The sequence below is a fragment of the Benincasa hispida genome, chromosome 3 (assembly GCF_009727055.1).
Source record: "Benincasa hispida cultivar B227 chromosome 3, ASM972705v1, whole genome shotgun sequence".
NCBI classification, from domain to species: Eukaryota; Viridiplantae; Streptophyta; class Magnoliopsida; order Cucurbitales; family Cucurbitaceae; genus Benincasa; species Benincasa hispida.
The window spans coordinates 5,407,921-5,432,848 of NC_052351.1; the positions used below are offsets into that span (position 1 = coordinate 5,407,921).

Below are 24,928 nucleotides of genomic sequence, written 5' to 3' on the forward strand. Positions count from 1 at the left end.
TCATAATATGACATGTGGTAAATTATTCTTATTTATTTTTTGAATTTTTTCCTCTGATCGATGGGAGGAAAAAATATAGAGATGGGTATATACACCCAAATTCTTTTGAATAGAAAACATTTTATCTAGTTATTTACTTTCTTTCATCATCAGTATGTTATCATATCGTGGAAATTAGTCAATATTTGTCTAATAAACATGTAACATTATCATTTAATTTTTTTTTTTTATTATTATTATTATTTTTTTTTTTTTGACAGTGTAGGACATTCTTCAACCGTTGAGTATAATTGCCCAAAGAAAAAAAAGATATATAAATAAAAAGAGAGATCGGACGAAAATAGCTGTAGCAGATATTCATAAGGCAAGAGTAAAAAGGAAAATCCAAATGGAGATTTACATTATAGCTTTTAAATGCTTGGCCTAAGGCTACGAATTTACACAGACTCCACAAAGTACAAGTGCTTTTGGTTCAGCTGAATGTATGAATATGTTTTAACACATCTTCCCTCAAGCTTGTGACCAATAATCAAATATGGATCAGAAAACGGAACGTGAAGTGAATACCAAAAGAGAGAACTATATTTGACATTTCTCTTGGAAAAAAGCTTTACACAAGATATGCTAATAATAAGCCTACATTTACCAATGCATTTAACTCATTGGGGAATGCCTACAAAAATTCAAGCACATTGACATACAGCCTCGCTCAGCACTAAAAAATGACTATACTGTTACAGGTTTTTATTACAACTATAGTTCTTGGTCACTTGCATGACGATCCGAGACAGTCCCTTCAGACGATATTTCTTCCCCATCAGGTCTTTTGCTCCGTGAGGGGTCTGACTGGGTCTTACTCGAGTCATCGCTTTCGAGGGATTTGGGTTTATCTTGATTGTAGAAATCTAATGAACTGAATGATAACCTCTGTTTTTTACCTTTTCCTGGCGAACTTTTAGAACTCAATATATCCTCTTGATCATGGGAAGTTGATAGTGGGATTGTCTTTTCAAGGATACTTGAGTTCAACTTCCCCGATATAGATGACATATGTGAACCAGGAGCAACGCAAGATGCAACTAACTGAAGAACTTCTGGCGATGGGGATAAGCCCATGGTCGTTTTCTTCTGCTGGTTTGTGTGCAGAGATGAGGATGAGGGATTCATGTTCAAGTTCAGAGAAGGTATGCTGAGGTCAGATTCCAGACCTGGAAGCCTTGAAGTTGAAGTTCCTGCCATTTCCTGTGGCTGTGAATGATGGATGGCATGTGGTGAGACCAATGAGATGGAGCAAGAAACAGCGGCATCTCCATGGGCAGGGCCACCTTCAAGCTCCTCCTGCTGGCTGCTGCTTCCTACAACATCTGCTGAAGAGTGCCTGAAAATAACGGATTTCCGCTTTCGTTTCTTCTTTAGACTCCGTCTTGGGTCTTTCGGTAAAGAGGGAGGTGGACCTGGGTTCACAAATGGGGGAATAGTGATAAACTTGTCTTCCCCATATAGCAAGCGAACTGATTGTGCAACTGCTGACACAGTTGGGGGAAGGTTAGGGTCTGGAGGCTTTGAAGTAACATTAACAGCTTCCCTTAGCCAATGAGGTAGTTTGTCCTTTGAAGAATTGCCATCTGTTAATTCATCTTTGGGATTTGCTACACTGAGCCCCTTGCTGGGATCAGGCAGCAGTCCTGAACCATTTTCCAAATTGCTAGGTGATTCATGAAATAGTTTCAAAGATCTATCCAAAAGATTAGGCAACTTCCCGTAGTTATCAAGACCAGGTTCGTCATTCTCCTTTCCCTGTGTATCAAAGCTACTAGAGCCATTTAAACCCAATGAACCTAAGTGACTAGTTCCCAAAGAATTGAACATAAAAGGGTTATCAACAGGCATGGTTGAATTAGTCCCTGATCTATCAGAAGCTCCTGCCGATGATTCTCCAGGAAAATACGTGTGATATTTGTCATGGTTCCAGGTTGGTATAGATGCAAATTGCTCATTTTGCAGACCAAGTCGATCTGATGCTTCAAATCGAGGAAGGTTAGGAACGAGATCACCAAGACCCAGTTTAATATCTGTCAGATGGGTATGAAACTTTGGTACTGTAACTAGTCTACTTCCATGCAGAGCCCGCGTCATCATCCCATCAGGGAGACTTGGAAATGGAGAAGATTTTTGTAACCTGCTTTGCTTAGCTGATTTTGGCATCTGACAAGCTGACCCATCCAAAATCTTTAGTTGCTCCTCCTCCCACCTGGATGATAAATCTTCTGAAGTTTTGTACCTTGAAAATTTCAGTCTAGGATCTTTAAGCATGGCATCCCAGTTTCCCTTTCCATGCCTACGAACACCAATCCAGAGAAAATCCAGTTCATCTTCTGACCAACCATCTCCTTTTGGTTTTCTTCTGAAGTAGTTGGCAGATCCAGATCCAGTCCTCATCATTATGTTTTCAAGCACTTTCCTATGATTTTCAGGAAACGCCGAGAATGTGGGAAGCATCCGTCCCAAACCCAAGGAGGGAGCCTCTTCCTCATCTTGTGGATTGCCCCTCATAACATCTAGGGAAGGAAGTTTTAAATTGGGCAGCAAAGGTATAGTTGGAAGACAACCATTAACAGCTTCAACTCTGCCATCCAGGGACAGATTTGATAAGAAGTCAAGTCGTCCACTTGGCAAGTTCTTAGATGGGATTGGATATCTGGGCAACATTTTCTCATCGAAGGGAAAATTGGGTGGCGTCATCTTTTCCTGTAAACCAGAGAGAAGACATTAAATAGCAGGAAAATCTGAAGTATAGTCAACAGAGAAAGCCATCCGGATGATAGAAAATTTACCTGAGCAAACAAAAGATGGCTGTGCAAGCGTTCTGCTGACGAAGCTGGCAATTCCTTGTCTGGCACAACCTCAGCACCACCAACATCAGTGCCACTTAAAGTTCCAGAGCAAGGAGATAATTTAAATGGAAAGTCAGGTCCAGCTACTGTTCGACTCTGCTTACCATTTGATCTTGACAAGTTCTTACGTGATGTTTCAAGCTGATTAGCATTAGGGGCACAAAGTCCAAGAACCGGCAACAAATTGATCGGGACTGAGTTTGCATGACTAGATCCCGCAAAATGTTGACTTGGTAGAAAATTATCAGCAGCTGAATAGCCTATTGGACCCACAGCAAGATCTAAGTTATTGCTAATTTTATGCCTTGAAATTCTTCCAAGCCTCAAGGTTGAATCGATCCGGCTCTTTGGAGCATCTGCTGACTGAATAAGTTTGTCATCCTCCAAGACAAATACTGAAGTCCTCTCTTTATTCGTTTCCAATGATCCTGCTGCTTGATCTTGATCCACTGCATTGGTGTGAGGACACTGATGAGGGAGTGACCCATGTATAGTCACTCCCTCACGAGAGAAGGATTCTTCCAATGCGTTTCTTTTAGCAAGCCGTTCTTTTTGTCTAGCTCGTAGCTTAGCACTGTTCATCAAAACTAAAGTAAATAAGGCATATATACAAAAACAAATTTGTAAATATTTTAACTTAGAGCAGACATCGCAAGTATTGAAACCCTGCACATGCAATCAAGCAATACCGATACTACTAATCCATTTGTCATTCAAGTAAATATTTTAAATTAGAGCAGACATCGCAAGTATTGAAACTCTAACTATTAATATGCCCTTACATACTGATACTACTAATTCTAGTATATCCATAACTAGAGTTCTCACAGTTTCATACTATATTTTCCCTCTAGAGAAAACTTGGTGCATTAAGTTCTTCTTCATAATATAGACTATAGAGTATCTCATAAGAACACTCAAACGGGTAGGAATTCAAATCAAGGTAAAGAAAATGACTGAGGTTTCTTGAGCAGAAAGATAGCCCAAAGAATTCAAAATTCACAGTTAATGAATGCAGCAATAACAAAGAAACCATTTGGATAACTTCACAATGACAGAAATTCTACTTTGCAATAACTTTACTGGTATATTCTATTTAGATATAATAACCATTTAATAACATTTTTATTGACTCGAGAGCTATCATGCCCCTGAGACTTCATACTTAAAAAAAATGAACTTACAATTTTTCTTTTAAAGCTCGTCCCGCTGGTGTATATTCCCTCTCTGGTTCTGGTTCCGGTTCTTTTTCTTCTTCTCCCCCACTCTGCTTTCAAAAATTAACAATGATGAATCACCATACATGCATATTATGGAGATGACAAAATAGTGTAACCGCTTCATTTAGTCTCAAGCAAAAAGATCAATATTGTCCAACTCAATACCAAGAAATCTGTCGCCTCAAAGGGCAAAAATGAACGCAGTAGAAGACCAAGAGCAAATACAAGTACCACACGACTCATTTCCGGAACAAGCTGCTAGCTATATATCCAAATTGAAGAACCGTAAATTGATCATAAAATATTGAGACGTAAGGAAACTAGTTGCAAATCAGTCAACTTCCCTAAAATGGGGGGATTCGCTCTCCTCCCCTTCTTTTATATATTTCAATTTATATAATGAAATGTCGTAATTTATTTTTTTAAAAAAAAGTAAATATCACAAGAAGATTGTTCTATGACTTAATCCCCTTGGGGGAGAGGGTTGGATAGGCTGCTAATTGGAACTATGTACTTGTCACGTCTAAGTTCTAGCTTTCACAAAAACCAATTTTGTTGTATCCATGTCATGGATATAACTTGAATTATGTCGCAAGAGGAATTAGGAAGGGTGGCCATTTTGCTAATTATCAGATTGAAAAGTCAAATAATCGTGGCTAGACTACAAAAGGTGAGTTCACAATTTTAGTAAACCATTTAGGTGAATTTTACTAGCTCTTGAGTTGGGTTTATCTAATTTTGAAAGTAGAGATTTTTTCTAGGTAATATCATTAGATTCTCAAATAACCAGGATTAAAAGCAACTAAATATATCATACAGCTCCAAGTTGAAAATCACAGGAAAAAAAAAAAAAAAAAAGGGTGACAATGACAATTGAGAAACTTATACATAAAAAATAATAATAATAAAAAAAATTAATTTTAGCCCCGGTCTCCAGGGATAAAGGAGATCTATAGTCAGATAACAACATAATAATGGGGAAAACGGAAATTTAAAGTTTGTGAGCATGGGCAAATACACAACTTCAAAAATTGAGAATTTACTAGCAAACAAGTATATAAAAGATCAAATGACAAATGACAGAAATATGCTTATCGAAAAATGCCAGCAATAAGGTACCTACTCAAAGTTAATGAAGAATGACAAGATGTCTATAAATGGATACTAGGCACTCACTGAGTAAAGACAAGGGCTTATGAAAAATCAGGAATACGGAAGTACCTCACTCAAAGTTTCACTAGGATGGGGAGCATATGCTTCCCTATAAGAAACGGCTTTACGGAGGCGTTTCCCACGGCCAAGAGCTGCTTCCTCCTCACTCTGATACTTCTCCCATCTATATCCCAAATAAACAACATTTAACACAAGTTATGTTCTATCAGTATACTTTGTCACCATCATGATTTTTCAATCTTTGAAATCTACCTCACAAAGTTACCATATTTTCTATTATACCAACCAATATAAGTACAATTCTAGCCAACCCTACAAATAGCCTTCAAATATCACTTCACTATTCTATTTTGCATTTTCACTAAATTAAACATACAAGCAAATGAAACCCGCCCCAGCTAAATAAAACAGATCCCATAGGATCAATAGATTTCAAGATACTTGTAGTCAATTTTATTTATTTGTTTCTTTATTTTGAGACAAGTCATTCTTATTTGTATAAGCATTTCTCATATATTCTTACAGAATTATGTTATACATTTTCAAATGGTAAACACTTGGGGGACATTTGGGGCAAAGAGTTGGTTATTATAATCCTAGGTCATTGTTGTTGGGTTATAATAATTTGTGTTTGAGGTATAGATTATTTTAGTTTGAGTTATAATAGTATGTGCTTGAGGTGTAAACTATTTTAGTTTGAGAAGGAAATAATGAACGTTGTAGCAAAGAATAAAAAAAATGATGAATGTAAAATAGTAAAACGGTAGCAAATAGTAAATATTGTAGCAAATAAGGATTTTGAAATAGTATTGACTGTAGCTAATTGAGGACTGCAAAATAATATTTACTGTAACAAGGGGTGGTTATTATAGTCTTAGGATAATTCTTGCCCCAAACGCCCCCTTAAGGTTTGAGAGAATAATTATAATCTATTCAACTCAAGGTGTTGGAGAAAAGGGATTCGTGTGCCAGTGACGTATGTGGATGTAGGGTTGTCTGAGGAACGTGAGCTATTCTTTCTTATTAATGGGAGTCTCAAAGGAAAAGTGGTGGCATTGAGATGCCTTAGACAAGGAGAACCCCTTATCCCCTTTTTTGTTACTCCTTGTTGTGGACGTTCTTAGCAAAATGGTGAGTTAAAGTGTGGAAGGAAATATCCTTGAGACCTTTGAGGTGGGAGAGGACAGGGTGACCCTTTCCCATCTTTAATTCAGTGATGATACGCTTTTCTTTTATTCTAGTAAGGAAGAGTCGTTCTTGATCTCAAATCATATTCTTGCCTTCTTTGAAAAGATGTAAGAGTGTAGGTTTAGCAGGGGTAAATGTATATTGGAATACATTGTGAGAGGAGAAGATTAGGAGGTGAGCTAAGATGGTGGGGTGTGATGTGGGTAGTCTTACCTCGAACCTTGGCTAGCCTCTTGGAAGTAATCTCAAGTCTGTTGCTTTGTGGGACCCGGTGGTGGATAAAGTGCATAGTCATTTAGCTTCATGGAAAAATGGCTTCTTATCTAAAGTTGGGCGGCTTACCTTAATCAGATTAGTGCCAAGTGGTATTCCTATTTATTTCTTCACGACCCCTATAAGATTTGTAAGAGTTTGGAGAAGTCGATGTGTGATTTCCTTTGGGAAGGGGTCGAAGAAGGGAAAGGGAAGAGGTCTCATTTGGTTAGATGGGAGATTATTGAGAAGCTTGTGTCCTTAGGGGGTTAGAAATTGGGAATTTAAGGATTCGCAACAAGCTCTGTTAGACAAATGGCTTTGGCATTTCTCCTCTGATCCCTAATCCCACCAGCAAAGAATTATTGTTAGTAAATATGGTCCCCATCCTTTTGAGTGGTTGTCTAAAGGGGTTAAAGGTTCTCACTGGAACTTGTGGAAGTTTATTCAAAAAAGCTCCCTTTTTTTGTCTATTTGGTTCGTTGCATAGTGGGGGAAGAGAAAGATATGCATTTTTGGGAAGATCATTGGGTGGGGGAGAGGTCTCTTTATTCTTTGTTACCCTCAGTTGTACCATTTGGCTACGCTTAAAAATCATATGGTGGTTGATTTCCTAGTGTGGTATGGGAGCTTTTGTTCTTTTTTCTTTAAGTTCCACCAAACTCTTTCCAATAGGGAAGCGACGGAGGTGGCAACTCTTCTTTCTCCCCTTGAGGGTTTCTCTTTTAGAAATGAGAGAAGGGATGTGAGGATCTGGAGCCCAGACCTTTTAAAGGGGTTCTCTTTTAGAAATGAGAGAAGGTATGGGAGCTTTTGTTCTTTTTCCTTTAAGTTCCACCAAACGCTTTCCAATAAGGAAGCAACGGAGGTGGCAACTCTTCTTTCTCTCCTTGAGGGTTTCTCTTTTAGAAATGAGAGAAGGGATGTGAGGATCTGGAGCCCAGACCTTTTAGAGGGGTTCTCGTGTAACTCCTTTCGCTCCTTGGGCCCCTGGGCCTATCGGTTTTCTCTGTGCTTTGGATGATTAAGATCTCAAGGAAAGTGAGTTTCTTTCCTTGGAAAATTTTACATGGCCATGCTAACACAATGGATCGACTTAAGAGGAAGTTGTCTTTGCTTGTGGGTCCTTGCTATTGTGTTCTCTATCGGAAGGCAAAGTAAGACATCAACCATATCCTATGGCGTTGTGAGTTTACCAATTTCGTTTGGGATTCTTTCTTTCAGTCATTTGGCATTGTGGTTGCTCGATACAGAGATGCTTGTGCTTTAATCGAGGAGTCTCTTATCAACCTGCTCCAGGGAGAGAAAGGCCGCTTTCTATGGTGTGCTAGAATGTGCGCTATTTTGTGGATTCTTTGGGGCGAGTGCAATAATAGCAATAATAGGGTCTTCAGAGGGGTAGAGACTAGAGAGAGACCCTTGTGAGGTTTGGTCCCTTGTTTGTTTTCATGTTTCTTTGTGGGCTTGGACAAGTGTATAAAGGTAACTTGAGTAAATGAAAGTGTATAAAGGTAACTTGAGTAAATGAAAGTAAAAAGACAATAAAAGACAATAAAGGACAATAAATCTACCTGATTCGCAAAAGTCTGTCCCATTCATTTTCCTCAGCAACTGTCAACCCATTATCCTCTTTCCTTTCTGAATTTTGCGCACAAATGTCATCAGTTACACCAGTGGGTGATTCAGCTCCCCCTTGTTCTTCTGCTGGTTCATCATTCCAGTCGACAGACTAATGGGAATACAAATTGGGAATTTCTAATTAACACTTGATATAATAGTCACTAGAGAGATAGCATTTCACATGTTGAGCTCATAGACACTAATTCCTAAAATGCTACTTGGAGTTATCATTTTATTTTATTTGATAACACATAACAGACTAACGTATGAACGTGAACTCAAGATCGAAAGGCTACCAAAGAAGAAAATATTAGAATATTATTTTGGTCCTTGTACCTTGTCCAAATTTATTCCATGTACTTTAAATAAATCTTAAAACTATTCCTTATTGTTACTTTGAAGTTAACTTCTATCCTTCAAATATCAATAATAATTTATATAAAAAATAACATAAAGTGAATATATTTCCAACATTTATAGAGGGAAATGCTAGTATAAACTACTTTTTTTCAAGAAAAAGTTAACAACTAACTAAAATAGACAAAACTAGTCCAAAGTACAAGGACTAAAATCATATTTTAACAAAAAAAAAAAAAGAGTATCAGTGTATTTTGTTCATCCTAGGAATTGCAAATAGACCAACTACAAAACAGTAGAAGATCACATAACACTCTACTACACGGTAAAAAAAAAATTATATAAAGAACATTTAGATAGCATAAGGAAATTATAACCTTCACGGAGCCAAGCATATCATTCTCAGTATCAGCTTCAGCAGTTTCAGTTGCATCAGATTGAAGATTTGAACGGTCTAGCAATCTCAAAATTGCATTTTCATCCCAAACAATCTTAATGCCACTATCTGTACATTTATCCTTGTAGACATCCCCCAGGGAACCGGTCCTCTTCTTATGCTTATGCTCTATATCTGTCACTGCCTCATCCTTGCTATTACTATTTTCAACTGCATCCTTCCCACTAGTGATGGTTGAATCACTAAATAATTCTTCTGTACCCCATTTCAAAATATCTTCCACTTCCTTTTGGGATCCTGACTTATTGACAAAAAGCTGATCAAGCATCAATTTCTTCTTAGCAAGCTGCAAAATGCGCTCTTCAACACTAGCACGAACTACAAGTCGGTATACCAAAAGTCTATTTGATTGACCAATTCGATGCGCCCGATTCATAGCTTGGATATCAGCATGTGGATTAAAATCAGAATCATAAATAATAACAGTGTCAGCAGTTGCTAAATTAATACCAAGGCCACACGAGCGTGTTGATAATAGGAAAACAAAGCGACTCTTATCTTGGTTAAAGCGTGTAATTGCAGCTTGACGATCTGCCACTGAAACAGAGCCATCAACTCTCTCATATGTCTTTGGCCCAAATTCTATGGTCAAGTAATCTTCGAGGATATCAAGAAGCTTAGTCATCTGGGAAAATAGTAAAACTCTATGACCCTCCTTATGTAAAATCTTGAGCATTGAATGCAACAACGTCAACTTAGCTGAAGCTTTTATCCGCATTTCATGAAGGAACTCTACAGAACCAGATTCGGGCTCTGTGCCTGGTATAAGATATGGGTGATTGCAGACCTTCCGTAATTGCATCACAATATTTAGCATGGACTGTTGTGCAACACCCTTCCCAATATTCCTAAGTAGCTGATAGTTTTTTGTCAGCATCGCACGATAATATTCAGCTTGTATAGATGATAGCTCAACTGGAACCATTCTTTCAGTCTTGGGAGGAATATTTTGCATGGCATCTTTTTTAAGCCTTCGGAGCATATGTGGAGAAACAAGTTTTTTCAGTTCTTCCACCTTTTCGGCAGTTGTAAGGTCATTAAACTTCTCCTCAAATGAAGATAAAGAAGGAAAAGAAGATGGCTGTAAGAAGTTAAGTAAGTTATACATCTCACCAATGTTGTTTTGCAGAGGTGTCCCAGTCAACAGAACACGATGTTGGAAAGAAAATGTATTAAGCAAGCTGAAAAGCTTACTTCCAGAATTCTTCAAACGGTGGCCCTCATCTACCACAAGAACTTCCCAGGGAACCCCACGAAGGTAAGAAGAATCAACAAGAACCATTTCATAAGTAGTCAAAAGAACGTTAAATTTAAAGGAGTCGGTTTTCTTATTCGGCTGACTGGGATTGCAAGCATGCCATTCATACTGCCGGATAGCTGCTCTTGCCTTTGCACCCCCATGGTATTCCACAACATTCAAATTTGGGGCCCATAAAGCAAATTCAGAAAGCCAGTTAGGCATTGTGGACAGTGGGACCAAAACTAAGCAAGGGAGTCTAGCTTTGAACTCAAAATATAATGATGAAATAAAAGCACAAGCTGATACTGTTTTTCCAAGTCCCATCTCATCAGCAAGGATTACATTTTTTGACTTGTACCAGCATTTCCTCAACCAGTTGAGAGCTTCAAGTTGATGAGGAAACAATGAACCCCCTTGGAGTTCCTTAGGTTGCTCAGTAAGAGTAGTTATCTCAAACTGTGAATCACCATATTTCTTAGGTAAATTTTCCTTCGAAGAATCCTTTTCAATTGTTTTCTGCTCAAAATCATTGAACAATTGGATCAATTGTGGAGATTCTTTTAAAACAGGTTCTTCTAATTTTTCCCAAGTGCATTCATCATAAGGAAGGCCACACCATTTTACAAATGCTTCATGACCACCATCTTTGCAAGAACGAAGAGCAATCACTCGCTGGGGCTGCTTCCATCTATCCTCACATATATTAATGACCGAAGTCCCATACTTTGCCTTGTAATTTTCAAGTTTTCTCTTCGCTAAAACTTTCAGATGAGATTCGGAAATCCAGCTATTATGGATATGAGACTTACCAACCCATTTCACTAGAAATTCATAATGTGTGGTCTCAGCATTCCTACATGCAGTATCAGGTACCAATGAATCTTTAATTTTATTCTCCAAGCTGTTGCTGATACCTACTTCTGTATCACCTTCTGCTATATTATTGGTTTCAAAAGAAGCAACCTTTTCGCACACTTTAAGAACATCATTCCCATTGGAACTTCTCAAGCTCACGCCAACATTCTCCTCTGATATCGTATTTTCCATTGATCTACCCTGATCTTCTAACGTTAGAGAAGATTCATCTCGATTTTCATTATTCGAGGTTGATGTACAACAATCAATATTGCCCTTACTCGACACATCCAGGGCCTTACCTTTTTTTGATTCTTTGTTCACAGATCTTCTATATACCTGTATTTTATCTACCTTCGTATCACTCTTCAAGCTTTCTTCCATATCACCACTTGGACCTACATTCTCTTGATCCTTGATGATATTTTCTGTTCCAACATCTAAAACATCATCAAATGCAGGTCTATCTCCTATTTCTCTGGCTTCTTCTGGATTTAGGAGATCATCAGGACGGTCATTAACCACTATCTCAAGTAAATATGAAGATTCCTTGCTGTTATCTTGAACACGACACCCTAACACTCGATCAACCTGAGGAGTTAACCCAGCAAAGGAAAACAAACAAATGAGAGGATGACAGGTCGTTACATAAGAAACCTAAAAGAGACAAGAAATGTCTACCACTGAAACGATAGAGTTTCACTTTGAGAAGCATTATCGCTTACCTGTAAAGTCTCACCATCCAATCCATTTTCACATGTCAATGTGCCATCTACATGACCTACTACTTTATCAAGCTCGACCAACTTATCTTTGTCTTCATCAGGAAGTTTCTGCAATAAGAAAATATGATTACTCCCTGATTAACAAGTATGCTTATGGTGTGTGTGTGTGTGGGGGGGGGGGGGGGGGGGGGGGGGGGGGGGGGGGGGGGGGGGGGGGGGGGGGGGGGGGGGGGGGCCGTCAATGAATAGTCTGCAACTAGCAACTATGCTTTTTAAGCTCAAGGTGGTAAAGAAAGCACAATAGTCTTCTGGATCTTAAGCACAAAGCGCAAAAAAAAGTATGGTGAGACACACTATATATAAAAGTACTACATTAAGAAGAGAAAGTATAGTTGAAGTGGAAATATGAGAAAATAAATCAAATCAAATTTAAAAATAAAAAAAAAAAAAAAAGAAACAAAACAAAACAGAAGAAATTCTGCATTTAGGCTTAATAAAATTGATTTTTTAGTTAATGAAGAAGGAAAACCCCTAATTATTATTTCAGACAGTTACAGAAATCAAAAAGTCCAAAAAGAATTAATATTGTTGTTTGGGTGTTATTGTTTGGTTCTCTCAATTGCTAACTACCTTACAACATAAGCTTCAGGCACACCATCTTTCCCCAACTATTTGCCCTCTTTGTTTAGCAAAGAGTGAGGATTTACCACACCTGCTATTTGATTGTTCCTTCTCTAGTAGCTGCTGGCAAAAACTACTTTCATCCTTCAATCTTCATTGGATTTTCAGCAACACAGTACAGGATAATATGCTTCAAATCTTGGAAGGACCCCGATTATCTTTCAAAGCTCAAATGCTATGGTCTAATGTCATAAAGGCATTAATTTCTGAAATATGGTTTGAACAAAATCAAAGGGTTTTTCACGACAAAGCAACAGATTGGTCAGACCATTATGGAACGATTCGACTCCTAGCTTCTACATGGTGTTCTGTCTCCAAGGCCTTCGAGGACTACTCCATCTAGGATATTTGTTTAAATTGGAATGCTTTTATTGTATCACCTTAATTATGTTTTCTGATTGAGAGACTTTTGTTATGGTTCTAGTTGTATTTCTCTTTGATGTATTTCTTATTGATGTACTTCTTTCTATTGGGATGTGATGAGGGTGTTAGAGGTGTGTCAACTTAGTTGAGATGGCCAAGTGCGCCTACTGATCCTCATTCTTTAAGTTGCAACTAGCTCTTATATATCATTATACTTTGAGTACTAGACTCTTTTCATTACATCAATGAAAGGTTATGTTGCTATTTTTTTTATTATTATTTAAAAAAAAAAAAAAAAAAAAAAAAAACCTAATTATTACTATCTTAAAAAATAATGGAAAAGCCCCAAGGCCCCAGGCCTTCACCAAAAGTGTGCACCTAAGGCACGCCTTATTTTGAGAGCCTCGCCTTGAGCCAGACCTTTGCCTTAAGCATAGGCGCACGGGCTTTTGAAGACATTGGCAACGATAAATGACAATGATTTCACCAAGGGTCATATCCAAAGTGGAGGGTATTTTTTTTTCTTCTGATACCTGTGAGTTGTGTATGTCAACTTGTGGCCTATGCGCACCTCAACTATTATCACTAGACAACCACTTGACCTAACTACATTTGGTTACCATAGAGGCTCATGAGATATTAAATCGTAAGTTGGTGGTCATCATCGTCATTACTTGAACTCATTCTCTCTTAACCCTTAATTATTTTCATAACCTTTATTGACCATTGGCCAACCCACCAAACAAAGGCAATTACATGATATAAAAACTAGAAACCATTGAGAATAATAATATATTTCTTCACATCCTAAAAAATTCTTCTATTTTGATAACTCAACTCTCTTTTTTCCAATAGGAGAAGTTTAATGTAACACCTCTAGAATGCGGTCTTTCTTATCCCCATTTTGTAAATTTTACATACCAATAAAATTATTTCTTAAAAAAAAATCCGAGCATGTATGAAGTCACAGCCTTACAGGTAACAAGGTCATCTAAATTGATATTAATACAGGAATAGTAATGTCAATAATTGTTGAGAGAGAGAGAGAGAGAGACCAAACCTTATCAGAGACAAGGGGAAAGAAGAAAATATGCAAAATATTACAAAAATCAGCTTTCTTTTTCTGGTTATTTAAAAACACCAAGTGGTTGGGACAAAGTTTCAAATTAGGCTAATTCCATTGTTCATATTGGTATTCAATTGATAATTCATTTTGTCCTTCTTTTTTCTTTTCTTTTTTTTCCTTTTTTTTGAAACAGAAACAAATTGGAGGCCTTCTCATAAACTTCTAATGACAGTCTTATACTTATGTGATCTTTTCACTGTATCAATGAAATATTTCTTGTTTAAAATAAAAACAAAAACACAAAAATCTGTAATTTTTGGAGAGATTATTTTTCTTATGACCCAATGGTAGGTAAATGTAATACAAGAGAAATTGCAACTAATAAAACAAATTAACAAACAGGGATATCAAAAAGAGATAAATGACTAATATTTTAATCTAAATACAATTGTACCATACACAAATCTACAAAATCAACTAGTTAAAATAAGTTGGACATCTTTTAAGCATACTGGCATTTAGAATACACTGTCATTTAGATATGTGAAGCAGGAGTTAGAGGCGCTTTGAATCACACTCACACACACAAAGGAACCAGTGTCACATTCATCACCACAGATGTTATTCGGCAAAGTAGGTGAATTAATAAAAGCAATTTCCAATGTTAAGTTAACAATATGTGGCCCTGCGAGTAAATCGATCAAATTAATATCCTAAATAGTGGATCTAACAGGAAAAAACATATTGACAGAGAAAACAATCAGTTCATGTCAGGGGGGAAACATGGACGTAGGTAAAAGAGAGAACAAAAAATATGTCGAACTCCAGTAAACTGATTATTCATGCATAAGATGTCCCAAGAAGCACAAATGAAACAATGAAAGTATTAAAGGTACCTCATCTTTTCCCTCCAGATCTGAATTCTTAGTCCCAACGTCTTCCTTTGAAGAGGAAGTAGGTATCTCATGGCCAACATGCTTTTGTTTCCGTACGGATCTACCATTTCCAGGACTGGAAGCATCTACTTTGCATCCAAGTTTTTTTGAAGTGCCAGTTACACACGTTGCCTTTCCAGTCTTGGGCTTCTTTTGACCAACATCACTATTGATCTTCTTTTTCCTTTTTCTAGTCTCCTTCCCTACAGCAGTAACTGCAAGAACAGGGTTTTTACTCGGGGATGCATCCTCACAAGAAATTCCAAGCTCATTCTCAAGCATATCAAGATTCTTATCGGGAACATCACCACGTGGCTCTAATTTTTCAGCTTTTGAATGAGATGAAACCTCCGTAACAACAGGAACTGACTTTTCTTCTGTTTGAGAGTCTGATCGGGATGCCTTGCATACCTTTTCATCATTAACATTGACAGGAGAAGAAACGCTCGTTACGGTATTACTATCCAATGGATGACTTGGCTTGGCATTACAAGACACGTCTATATTGGAGGTGGCTGATTTTCTTCCAAAAGCCTTCACTTTATGAGCTAAGATTGACTTTCTCTTGTTGGAGGATCTCTTCTTAGCAAGAATGGAGCTTCCAAATATCCTGGACACTTTCTCAGTGTCAGAAGACTTGATTCCATTTTTACATTTTGCACTGACAACTTTTGTTCTTGCTCGCTTAGATATGGTGTCCAAATAGCTTGTGGTATCTAATGGTAAATCATTCTTCTGATTGCAGCTTGGACAATGCCACTTACCCATGGGGATCCGCTTCAATAAATATCAGATTCATGCAAAAGTTAGGCCAGAGCATATTGCAGAACATTGAAATAAATAGGAAAGCTAGGCAAAACAGTTAATTCAAACGAATAGTCTGCAGCAGAAATATTAAATGTCTGTCGTAATAGCAAATTATAGATTGAATCAACAAACCTTAAGGGGTGGATTAAGACACTGAAGATGGTAGGTCCTTGGACAGCTGTCACAGCATAACAAGTTTCCACCAAGATCACAGACCACGCATTCAAAGAAATACTGGATCAACAAATAATAAGCATATTCAACTTGGAGAGTGAAATGCATAGCTATTGCCTAATATTAGCATTTTACCATAAAATATTAGGACAAATAAGTTAAATGGAATAAAAATATAAAATAATTCACAACGAAAAGACAATTTATTAGAGGATTATACTCCCAGTGATCATCATTTAAAGATAAACATTTATGACGCATGCGAGAACATTACCTTAAATATAAAAGACTTTCTAGCAAAAAAATAGCTATTCTAAGTAGACCCGGAAAAAAAAAAAAAAAACCCATTACTCACCCCATCATTTCCTTTCTTCTTGGATGAGAACTGTTCGCGATGTGCCTCACTCTTCACCTTCCCTTTAGCCAAAGAAATACTTCTAGGAGATTCTATTGCAAGTGACCTGTCTTCCCTTTTGCTAGGAAGATCAGTAGCAGAAGAAAGCTTTCTCCTTTTACGTTTCATGACCCAATTCCTACTAATAACTTTACCGCCCGATGATTCATCCTCCTTCATACCTTAACCCTGAGTCTTGAAAAAATACATGTACCAGATCATGAGTTGACATAAAGGTCGACCAGAACAGAGCATCTAGAAAACGCAGTTGCTTTAAGTTTGATGTTTGGCAGAGCATCTAGAAAACATAGTCTCTTACACTTCAATAATATATTCGTTTTGAAATAAAAACAAAAGCTTCCCTTGAAGAAACAAGAAACAATTTCGGGCAGGAGAATGCACCTTCCATATCAACCTACACCAAGGCCATTATTTTAACAATAGCAATATTATCCATTATAAATTACAGATGCTAACATTATATCACTTTCTTTTATGATAAAACTGAAGAACAAGTGACCAAGTAATAGTTCCTTTTTGCATTTATTTTTAAGGCACTCTTTCATTTCAATAGAAACGAACAGATCTACCTGCATCTTATTAATTCGCTAATTTACATGAATCCATACTTCCTCCAATCAGTCAAATCCAAAGATGCCCTAATTTATTATTATTATTATTTTGGATAAGAAACAATTTCATTGTGTATGAAATAATCCAAAGGGGAACCACAATCAGATCTCCAAGGGCAGCCCCCTTACTCTCCTTCAAGCTAAATTATCCCATCTCCCCACTTATTACATGTCAATACAAAATGCCCTCCACGGTGGCCAACAATTTGGAGAAGCTATATAGGAATTTTCTGAGGAAGGGGGGTTCTACACTACATGGATCCCACCTTGTTAGATGGGACAAGGTGATCAAATCTCATGCTTGGTTGATAAGAATTGTGCTCTTCTTGCTAAATGGGTTTGGCGATACTACCATGAAGACGAGGCTTTATGGAAATGGATTGTTGTTGCAAAATATAGAAAGTCTCCCCACGAGTCTTGGCCCAACACCACTTTCCCGAACTATGTCTGGGGACTGGAGAGACATTTTGGAGCACATGAATCTCATAAAAGAAAAGGTCAAAATTAAAATGGGAAATGGAGAAAACACATCCTTTTGGAGTAACATATGGAACAGAGCTTCCCCTCTCAAGGAATATTACCCCAAAAGTTTCTCTCTGTCCATACAGAAAAGATCTTCCATTTTTTATTTGTGGGATCACAAACATGGTTGGTCTCTTAATTTTGGGAGAAATTTAAAGGATGAAGAGATTGATGAGTGGCTTGACCTCACGAACAGCCTTCAGGGTGTCCATCTTTCAACTGCTAAGGATAAATGGATCTGGAGCCCGATGCCAAAGACTCTTTCTCCATAAAATCCCTTACCTAATCTTGGGTAATGATGTGGATATCTCTGATCACCCCTTCCATGCTGCAATCTAGAATGATTTTTACCAAAAAAGATCAAATTCTTCCTTTGGGAAGTTAGTCACTCTGCCATCAACACTTGTGATAGACTACAAATCCGCTTTCCTCACATGGCTCTCTCTCCCCATTGTTATCTCATCTGTAAGGCCGAATCCGACACTTCAAGTCACCTCTTCATACATTGTCACTTTGCAGATAGGTTTTGAAAGGAAATCCTCCTTTCCTTTGGATGGTACATTGCCCTCCCTAAAGACACTATAGATGCCCTCACATATACTCTCACCGGACATTCCTTTACTGAGCAAAAAAAACCATGTGGATGAATCTAATTCATGCTTCTTTATGAATAACGTGGAAGGAGAGAAACAAGCGCCTCTTCAAAGATAAGGGAAGCCCTTTTGATAGCTATTTTGATCTTATCATCTTTCATGCTATGAGTTGGTGTAAATGCACATATTTCTTTAATTCTTACACCCTGTCTTCCCTTTTGACCAATTGGAAAAATCTTATGTAACTCCATTAGCTTGGGCTTCGGCCCTTTTTCTTTTCTTTTTTTTTTTTGTAATTTCATACATCAATGAAATTTGTTTCCTATTAAAGAAAAAAAATGAAATAATCCAAAGGATGTACATAAGATCCCTATCAAAGGGAGTACAAAAGATGGGTCCAATTTGCAACAAAAAAATCTAAGTTGTCTTTGAGAGGTTGAATATCTATACACCAAAAAAAAAAAACAATAAAAATAGAAGATTCAAGGATATCTTTGAATTTCTTTGGTCTGTTTCTGGAAATGCGATCATATCTCTCTTCCCAAATCTTGGACAAAACCGTAAAATGATGGGGGTCCATAAGTTTGCCTTGTAACCGTTGATAACAAAAAGAATATGACCAAAAAAAATATCCTCATTATACTAAAAAATCAACAGCCAACCACTCTATGATTGATCCCTCTTCCTTCATCTTGCAAGAAGTTCCCCATTCCCTTCCAATCCCTTAAGCTACCATAAAAAGGTAAATCAAAGAGGTAAAAGTGTAAACAATGGAACAGATAAGAGTTAGCCAGGCACCTTTCGCTCTCATCATCGGGCCTAACATAAACCATATCCACAACTATCAACAAAAATTTCACACAGCCAGTATGACCAATGACTTTTCTCTGAAATAAAATGAGCATCCAAGCCGGCTTACACGAGGATCCTACTTAACTAACAAGAAACTCATACGATTCTATCTTAGATATATGGCTTCCGTAGGATTTAAACTCACCCCCCCTAAAGTCCCTCTACCCTTCTCACATGCCCTAATGCAACTAAGCCAATTTCTGGCAGTGTAGTCAAACCAATGATTGGGATTTGAATACAAAGGACAGTCACCAATCGCACAACTTATTGTCTAGCACCAAAACTTTTGACCATAATGATATTTATGCACCGAAAGATCCAAAACGTGTAAACCAAACTATTTAAATAGGCCATGACAAGTGAAACTTCTCCATTCTAAGCAGTCAATGGTATTATTATCTAGAAAACCATCATTACTATGAACTTAACACTAGTCAAATCATCGACAGAGCTAAACCTCTATAAACTTCAATGAAACCAAAGGTTCTACAAGAAGATTAATCGAAGAATTCTATACTTGGAATTCGGAAAGAGGCCTAAAAGATACTAGTTCAATCCAGAATTAAACATTGTGATTTAGAGTTCCCTGAGCAAAAGTATGTTGTGTCCTGGGAACAAAAATGTAAAGCAGGTGGAATTTCCATTACATGCTAAGTGCTAACATGGTTCTTGATCATGACTACGTTAGTGGTTAAGCAGTAAATTCAATGTTTGTTTACAAAACAAGAAAAAATTAAACCCAATAAACAAATTGGAGCATGGAGGACAAACCAATTACATACATTGTAATATTAACAGGTGATCAATGGTTAAATAAAAGAAATTTAAAAGTTGAGAAGAAAAACAATATGCAGATCACCAGAAGACAATCCTACTATTGCATTGCATTGATACGTGTTACAGTCAAGTAGAACAAACCACAATCCGAGAATCTCACAAGCACCCAATGCTGCAAATGTAGACTATCTACAATGACAAAAACTGAAAACTCATAAAAGTTCAGCAACCTAAGCATGCACTAAAATTAACGCACCTGACCCCCAAACCCCCATTCAGTAACCAATTATTATGCAATAGTCAAAACCCCAATTACCAAATTACCAAACCCTTCAAAAACATCAACTTGAAGCAATAATCAAAAGTTAAAGAACAAAACATTACCAGAATCAAACACTCCATCTATACAAAGTAGTAGGAAAGCACACATGGGGTAAGCTGAAATTGCAGGATTTCAGAAATAGCGAACCATATTGGGCAATACATGACAAAATTAAACGAAAACAAAAAGAGTAACCCAGAAAAATTAAGAAGCTTAGAAGACATACCTGTGGATCAAAAGGGAAAACAGAGCATGATAGTATGTGATTGAAGGCGGGAAGAGAGTAAAGGGGGAAAAGGAGGTTCGAGAGTTAGGGCTCGGAGAGTTGGGGATGAGAGAGAGAAGAAGAATGAAAGAGACAGATGTGGGATACAAATGAATAAATAGAGAGAGAGAGTTTATAGAAAGAGAAGCACACAAATACGGATTCGCCGGGGTCATAGGACGGGGTTACACTCTGACATGGCAGAGGAGAGAGAGATTGACATTGTGGTTTTGTATACGTTGGTGTTGGGTTTTGGGTTGTTGCTGTTGTTGCTGTTGAACCCTCCCAGGAAATCCCAAACCACTGGATTCTCGCCACGTGTCATCTATGGAGCCTTAACGCACTTCCCTTCACCCTTCAGTTTCCCCCACTTTCCTTTTCCTTTTCCCTTTCCCTTTCCCTTTTTCCTTCCCTTCCTTCCCTTCCTTCCCTCTCCTCTCCCAGTCTCCCTCCCTTTCCTTCTCCAAAACAACACACAGCCAGAACACATGAACCTAAGAAGAAACAAACAACCTCGTTTCTTCTTCTCACAATTCACCAAACCAAGATCTTCCCTTTCTGGGTTTTTTAGGTTAACTTCATACAATATCCCTTTCATTTTCCTCTTTCTTCCCTGATCTCCAATAACATATCCTCTGCTCCTTCTTGTTTGTTCCTCCTTGATTTTAATTATATAGATGCGGCCACCAAAAAAACATTTTAATTTTATAATAAAAAGAAAATGGGATAAATGAATTGAAAGAATGGCGATGAGTGATAAGCTGTGGTTGGGGGCAAATGGGGCTTTTGCCGCCATAACCATCTGGAACTCGAAGATTCATCTTCATAAGTTAGGGAAATTTTGTATTTTTAATTAATAATGAATTATCAGGCCGGAAAATAATTTAATTGCCTTTAATTTTAAACAGAAAAGAAAGATGTCGTTGCCTCTTCTTTGTTTTCCTCTTCTTAATGGCTGAAAATAGAAAATATTTAGTAGTTGATTTTTAACACCAGAATCTGGATAATGTTTATTAATTTTATTTTTTTAATCTTGAAAAAAAACATCTCCAAATATCTTGCTATGGATATCAAATGTGGCGGTCGTTCCAGTTTTTAATAATAAATTCAAACTAAATATAGATTAGGATGAAAAAAAACATTCAACTGCCAAAACTGTATTAGTGATATCGTAGTGACCTGGAAAGTTGAGATTTTGTTAATCTCTAATTAAACTTATGTCAATTTATGCAAATACTTCTAATGGCACATCCCCAAATTGAAAAAGTTGCTTAACACAACAAAAAAAATACACTTCTTAGTGACTCGCCGTGGAATCAAACAGAAGTTGACCAAAATTTCCTTAATTTCTCATTTTTTTTAAATGAAATACCTTTGTTATATAGTTGTGGTGACATTTTTTAGCTTCAAATATTTTGTTTTTATTTTCTTAGTTTTATGATTTTGTCTTTGGTATAAAACATTTTAGGACTTCATTTCAAAAATTATAAAATACCATCTCGTTTGGACTGGCCTGACCATGTGGATTTGAAACTATAAATTTTAATGTACCTTGGTAAATACGATATGGGTTTTACTGGTCCCGAGTTGCTATCTATTTAGTCTCAACGTTTTAAAAAACATTTATTTTTTATTGAAATTTAAATTTCTTTATGAGATTTAGAAGATTTCACTATTTATGTTTTAATTTCTTAGCAATTGATCAATAGAATTTGAAATTTGTTTTTGGTTCCTACAATTAGAATTAACTAATTTTTTAAAAAAAAATATACGAATCATTTTAGAACCCAACTGCAAAATTAAGAAACTAGTCATAAATTCCACTTAATTTTAAGAACTAAGACCTCATTTGATAACAATATTGTTTAAGAGAAAAAACAAGATCTACATGATTACATCATTAGACACAAATAATAGAAAGTTTGGATAAGAGTAGAAATTTGCTCTTCTAAATCCTTAAATACACCAGAAGTTGAAAGAAGCCATAAATGGAGAAGGCTTCCTTGGGCCCTTTATTGAGTGTCATCAATAATGAAAAAAAATTATAAGAGTCCACTAGTCTTGTTATTAAACAACTAAACAATCACCAAACAAATCAAATTCTACTGTAAAGTGAAATGTTTGAATCATTGAGAGGTCCTTGTTAATGATAAATGTTTCGAGAAACTTAACCTCACAATTTCGAAAGAACTTTAAATTTGTAATGTGCGTATGACCCAAGTGATCCCAAAGCACTCATCCTATAATCTCCTAACCCACATCAGTGTGTCGATCAATGCAAATACCGCCAACAATCTGACCTTAGAATAGGGTATTGCTTCTAGCTTCCCAATTTTATTTTCCGATCATAATCACCTTGTCCAAATAAGCATATCTCATAACTCAAAGAACCACAACCAATAATTTCAGAGACTTCAGTTAGTCATGACATCACAAAGAATACCAATATTAATGAAAATGAGACAGCCCTCTTCTCAATTATTTGTCCCCAGGAAGAGGGTTCCTCACCAGCTACATAGAATACACATGAAATTTATTTGGACATCTTAATTAATAAATCTTGGTCCTAGTTTTCCAAAGTTGCTTTGAAATAAAGTGGGAGAACTACTCTTATGTACACTAGTATTCTACATTCCATAAAAAGTAAGTGATTTTGATTGTAAATATTCCCTTTGATCTCATTTTATTATGATTTTCACATCTCTAAATAAAAATTTGAATTCATCAAATTCTAAATCAAAATTCTTGAGACCCCATTTGGTAACTATTTTTTATTTTTAAAAATTGATTCAATTTTCTTTTAATTTCTTATCTATCTTTTTAAATAAGAATTAATTCTAGCCAAATTTTAATTTTTTTAAAGACTATTTTTTTAATTTTTAAAAATTGGCTTAGTTTTTTTATTTTTTGCAAAAGTATTGTAATTAAAATGTAGGTAGAGAAAATCGAACCTCAGACCATGAGAGATTGATAGCTACATTATTGGAAGTTTTTGAAAATATTAGTAGAAACTAGACAACCAAGCTATAAATTTAAAGATGAAATAAATGTTAATAAGCTTGATTTTAAAAAATTAGAAATAAAAATCCAAATCTCATCAAATGAGGCCTAAATATTTTTTTTGTTTAAAAAAATCTAAAAAAATTATTGAATGAGACTTAAACTGTAATTATGAACCTCAATAACAAATAATACCTACTTTCTATACACATACAAATATGTACCATAATTTACGCTTGTGTGAAACAACTCCAAACCAATGTCCAATAAAGAACAAAACCATTGAAAAAATTGTGTCTATTTCATTTTCATAAATTGAAATTTGACATTTTTTTTTGACACTTTTCCAAATAAAAATATAGAAACTCCACAATAATTGGATATATATATATATATTTGCATAAACAACAAATATAAATACATCATAATAATTAAAATACTAAAATATAGTTTATCTCTAAGAGTAGGTATATACCATTGGATTGGTTTGGTTTTGATGGATTTTTCTAATAAAAAATTCGATCCAAACTAGTACTTTTTTGTTTTCTCCAAATACAAATCAAGATGTCCAATTTTATACTAAAAAACAAAACAAACCAAACAATTAGTTTGATTTAGATTGATTTGATTTTTCGAATTTTTGTTGTATTCCTAGAAACAACCTATTAGTCTCAACCATACCCCAAATCTTAAAATGCATTTTATTCTGAGTCATAATAACCAAGGCATTTTTTTTTTGTTGACACTATATATACATCCACAAGCCCATTTAATTATGCACAAACGAGTAAAATTTTCTCATTTTCTTTTAAAATCTTCAACGAGATTAAATTGAAGATATTTAATTATAAATCTCATCCATCAATTCAACGTAGCCCACAAGTCTTTTCGCTGGCTCCATTCCAATTTCATGACCACATCAAAAGTAATATAAATTTCTTCGGCCGCTTTAGTGAATGCACCAATCTATCAAATTGCAAAGCTAATCATTACATACATTACATACTGAGCCCATTTCTATATTACACAAATGATACCTATAACTTTTACAAATACAACACACATTATTGAGCTATATTAAAAAAAAAATTATATTCTAGTCAACAAAATATTAAATCACATAAAGTCAAATACCACACAGAATTGTGTTTCATTAGTGAAAAATACATAACCCATTGGTTAAAACAAAAACTTAAAAGTCCTATTAAGCAACAATGTTAATGTGTCAACAGTTGGGTACACAAATGAATTCACATATACTCTAAATTTCATTTAATAATGTTACGGAAAAGACAATACTGTAAGAATTGGCATGTGAAAATTGGGCCTAAACACATTGATGATATTTGAATAAATTGAAAAGTTTATGGATGAATTAAGTGGAAGAAGGGGGCATTGAGTGGTGGCTGTACCTGAACCGATGGCTGATAGCACTGTTTTAAATTCGTATTGGTATTTCATCAGGCCTGTGCAAGTACAACACAGTATTATCAATACCTGCAACAGCCTCACATAAGTTAGATTAATTAAAAATGCATCAAAACTTCAGTTATGGGGTTTTCCT

At 36.1% G+C, this 24,928-nt stretch overlaps 1 protein-coding gene across 4 annotated transcripts; it reads right to left on the reverse strand.

The window, feature by feature from the left end:
- Nucleotides 1-371: 371 nt before the first annotated feature.
- Nucleotides 372-21,169, reverse strand: LOC120072976 (protein CHROMATIN REMODELING 4). Of its 4 annotated transcripts, XM_039025524.1 has the most exons (12): nt 20,326-21,169; nt 20,162-20,215; nt 16,363-16,596; nt 15,966-16,067; nt 14,988-15,803; nt 11,982-12,089; nt 9,082-11,847; nt 8,299-8,456; nt 5,336-5,450; nt 4,079-4,164; nt 2,835-3,468; nt 372-2,748 (listed from the first exon to the last, which is right to left on the reverse strand). In XM_039025524.1, the coding sequence occupies exons 3-12, from the start codon at nt 16,579-16,581 to the stop codon at nt 754-756; spliced, it is 6,999 nt and encodes a 2,332-aa protein (XP_038881452.1). In that variant the 5' UTR covers nt 16,582-16,596; nt 20,162-20,215; nt 20,326-21,169; the 3' UTR covers nt 372-753. The 4 variants fall into 4 exon arrangements, with proteins under 4 accessions (XP_038881452.1, XP_038881450.1, XP_038881449.1 ...); XM_039025522.1 differs by lacking the exon at nt 20,162-20,215 and having other exon boundaries at nt 16,363-16,590; XM_039025521.1 differs by lacking the exon at nt 20,162-20,215.
- Nucleotides 21,170-24,928: the final 3,759 nt, after the last annotated feature.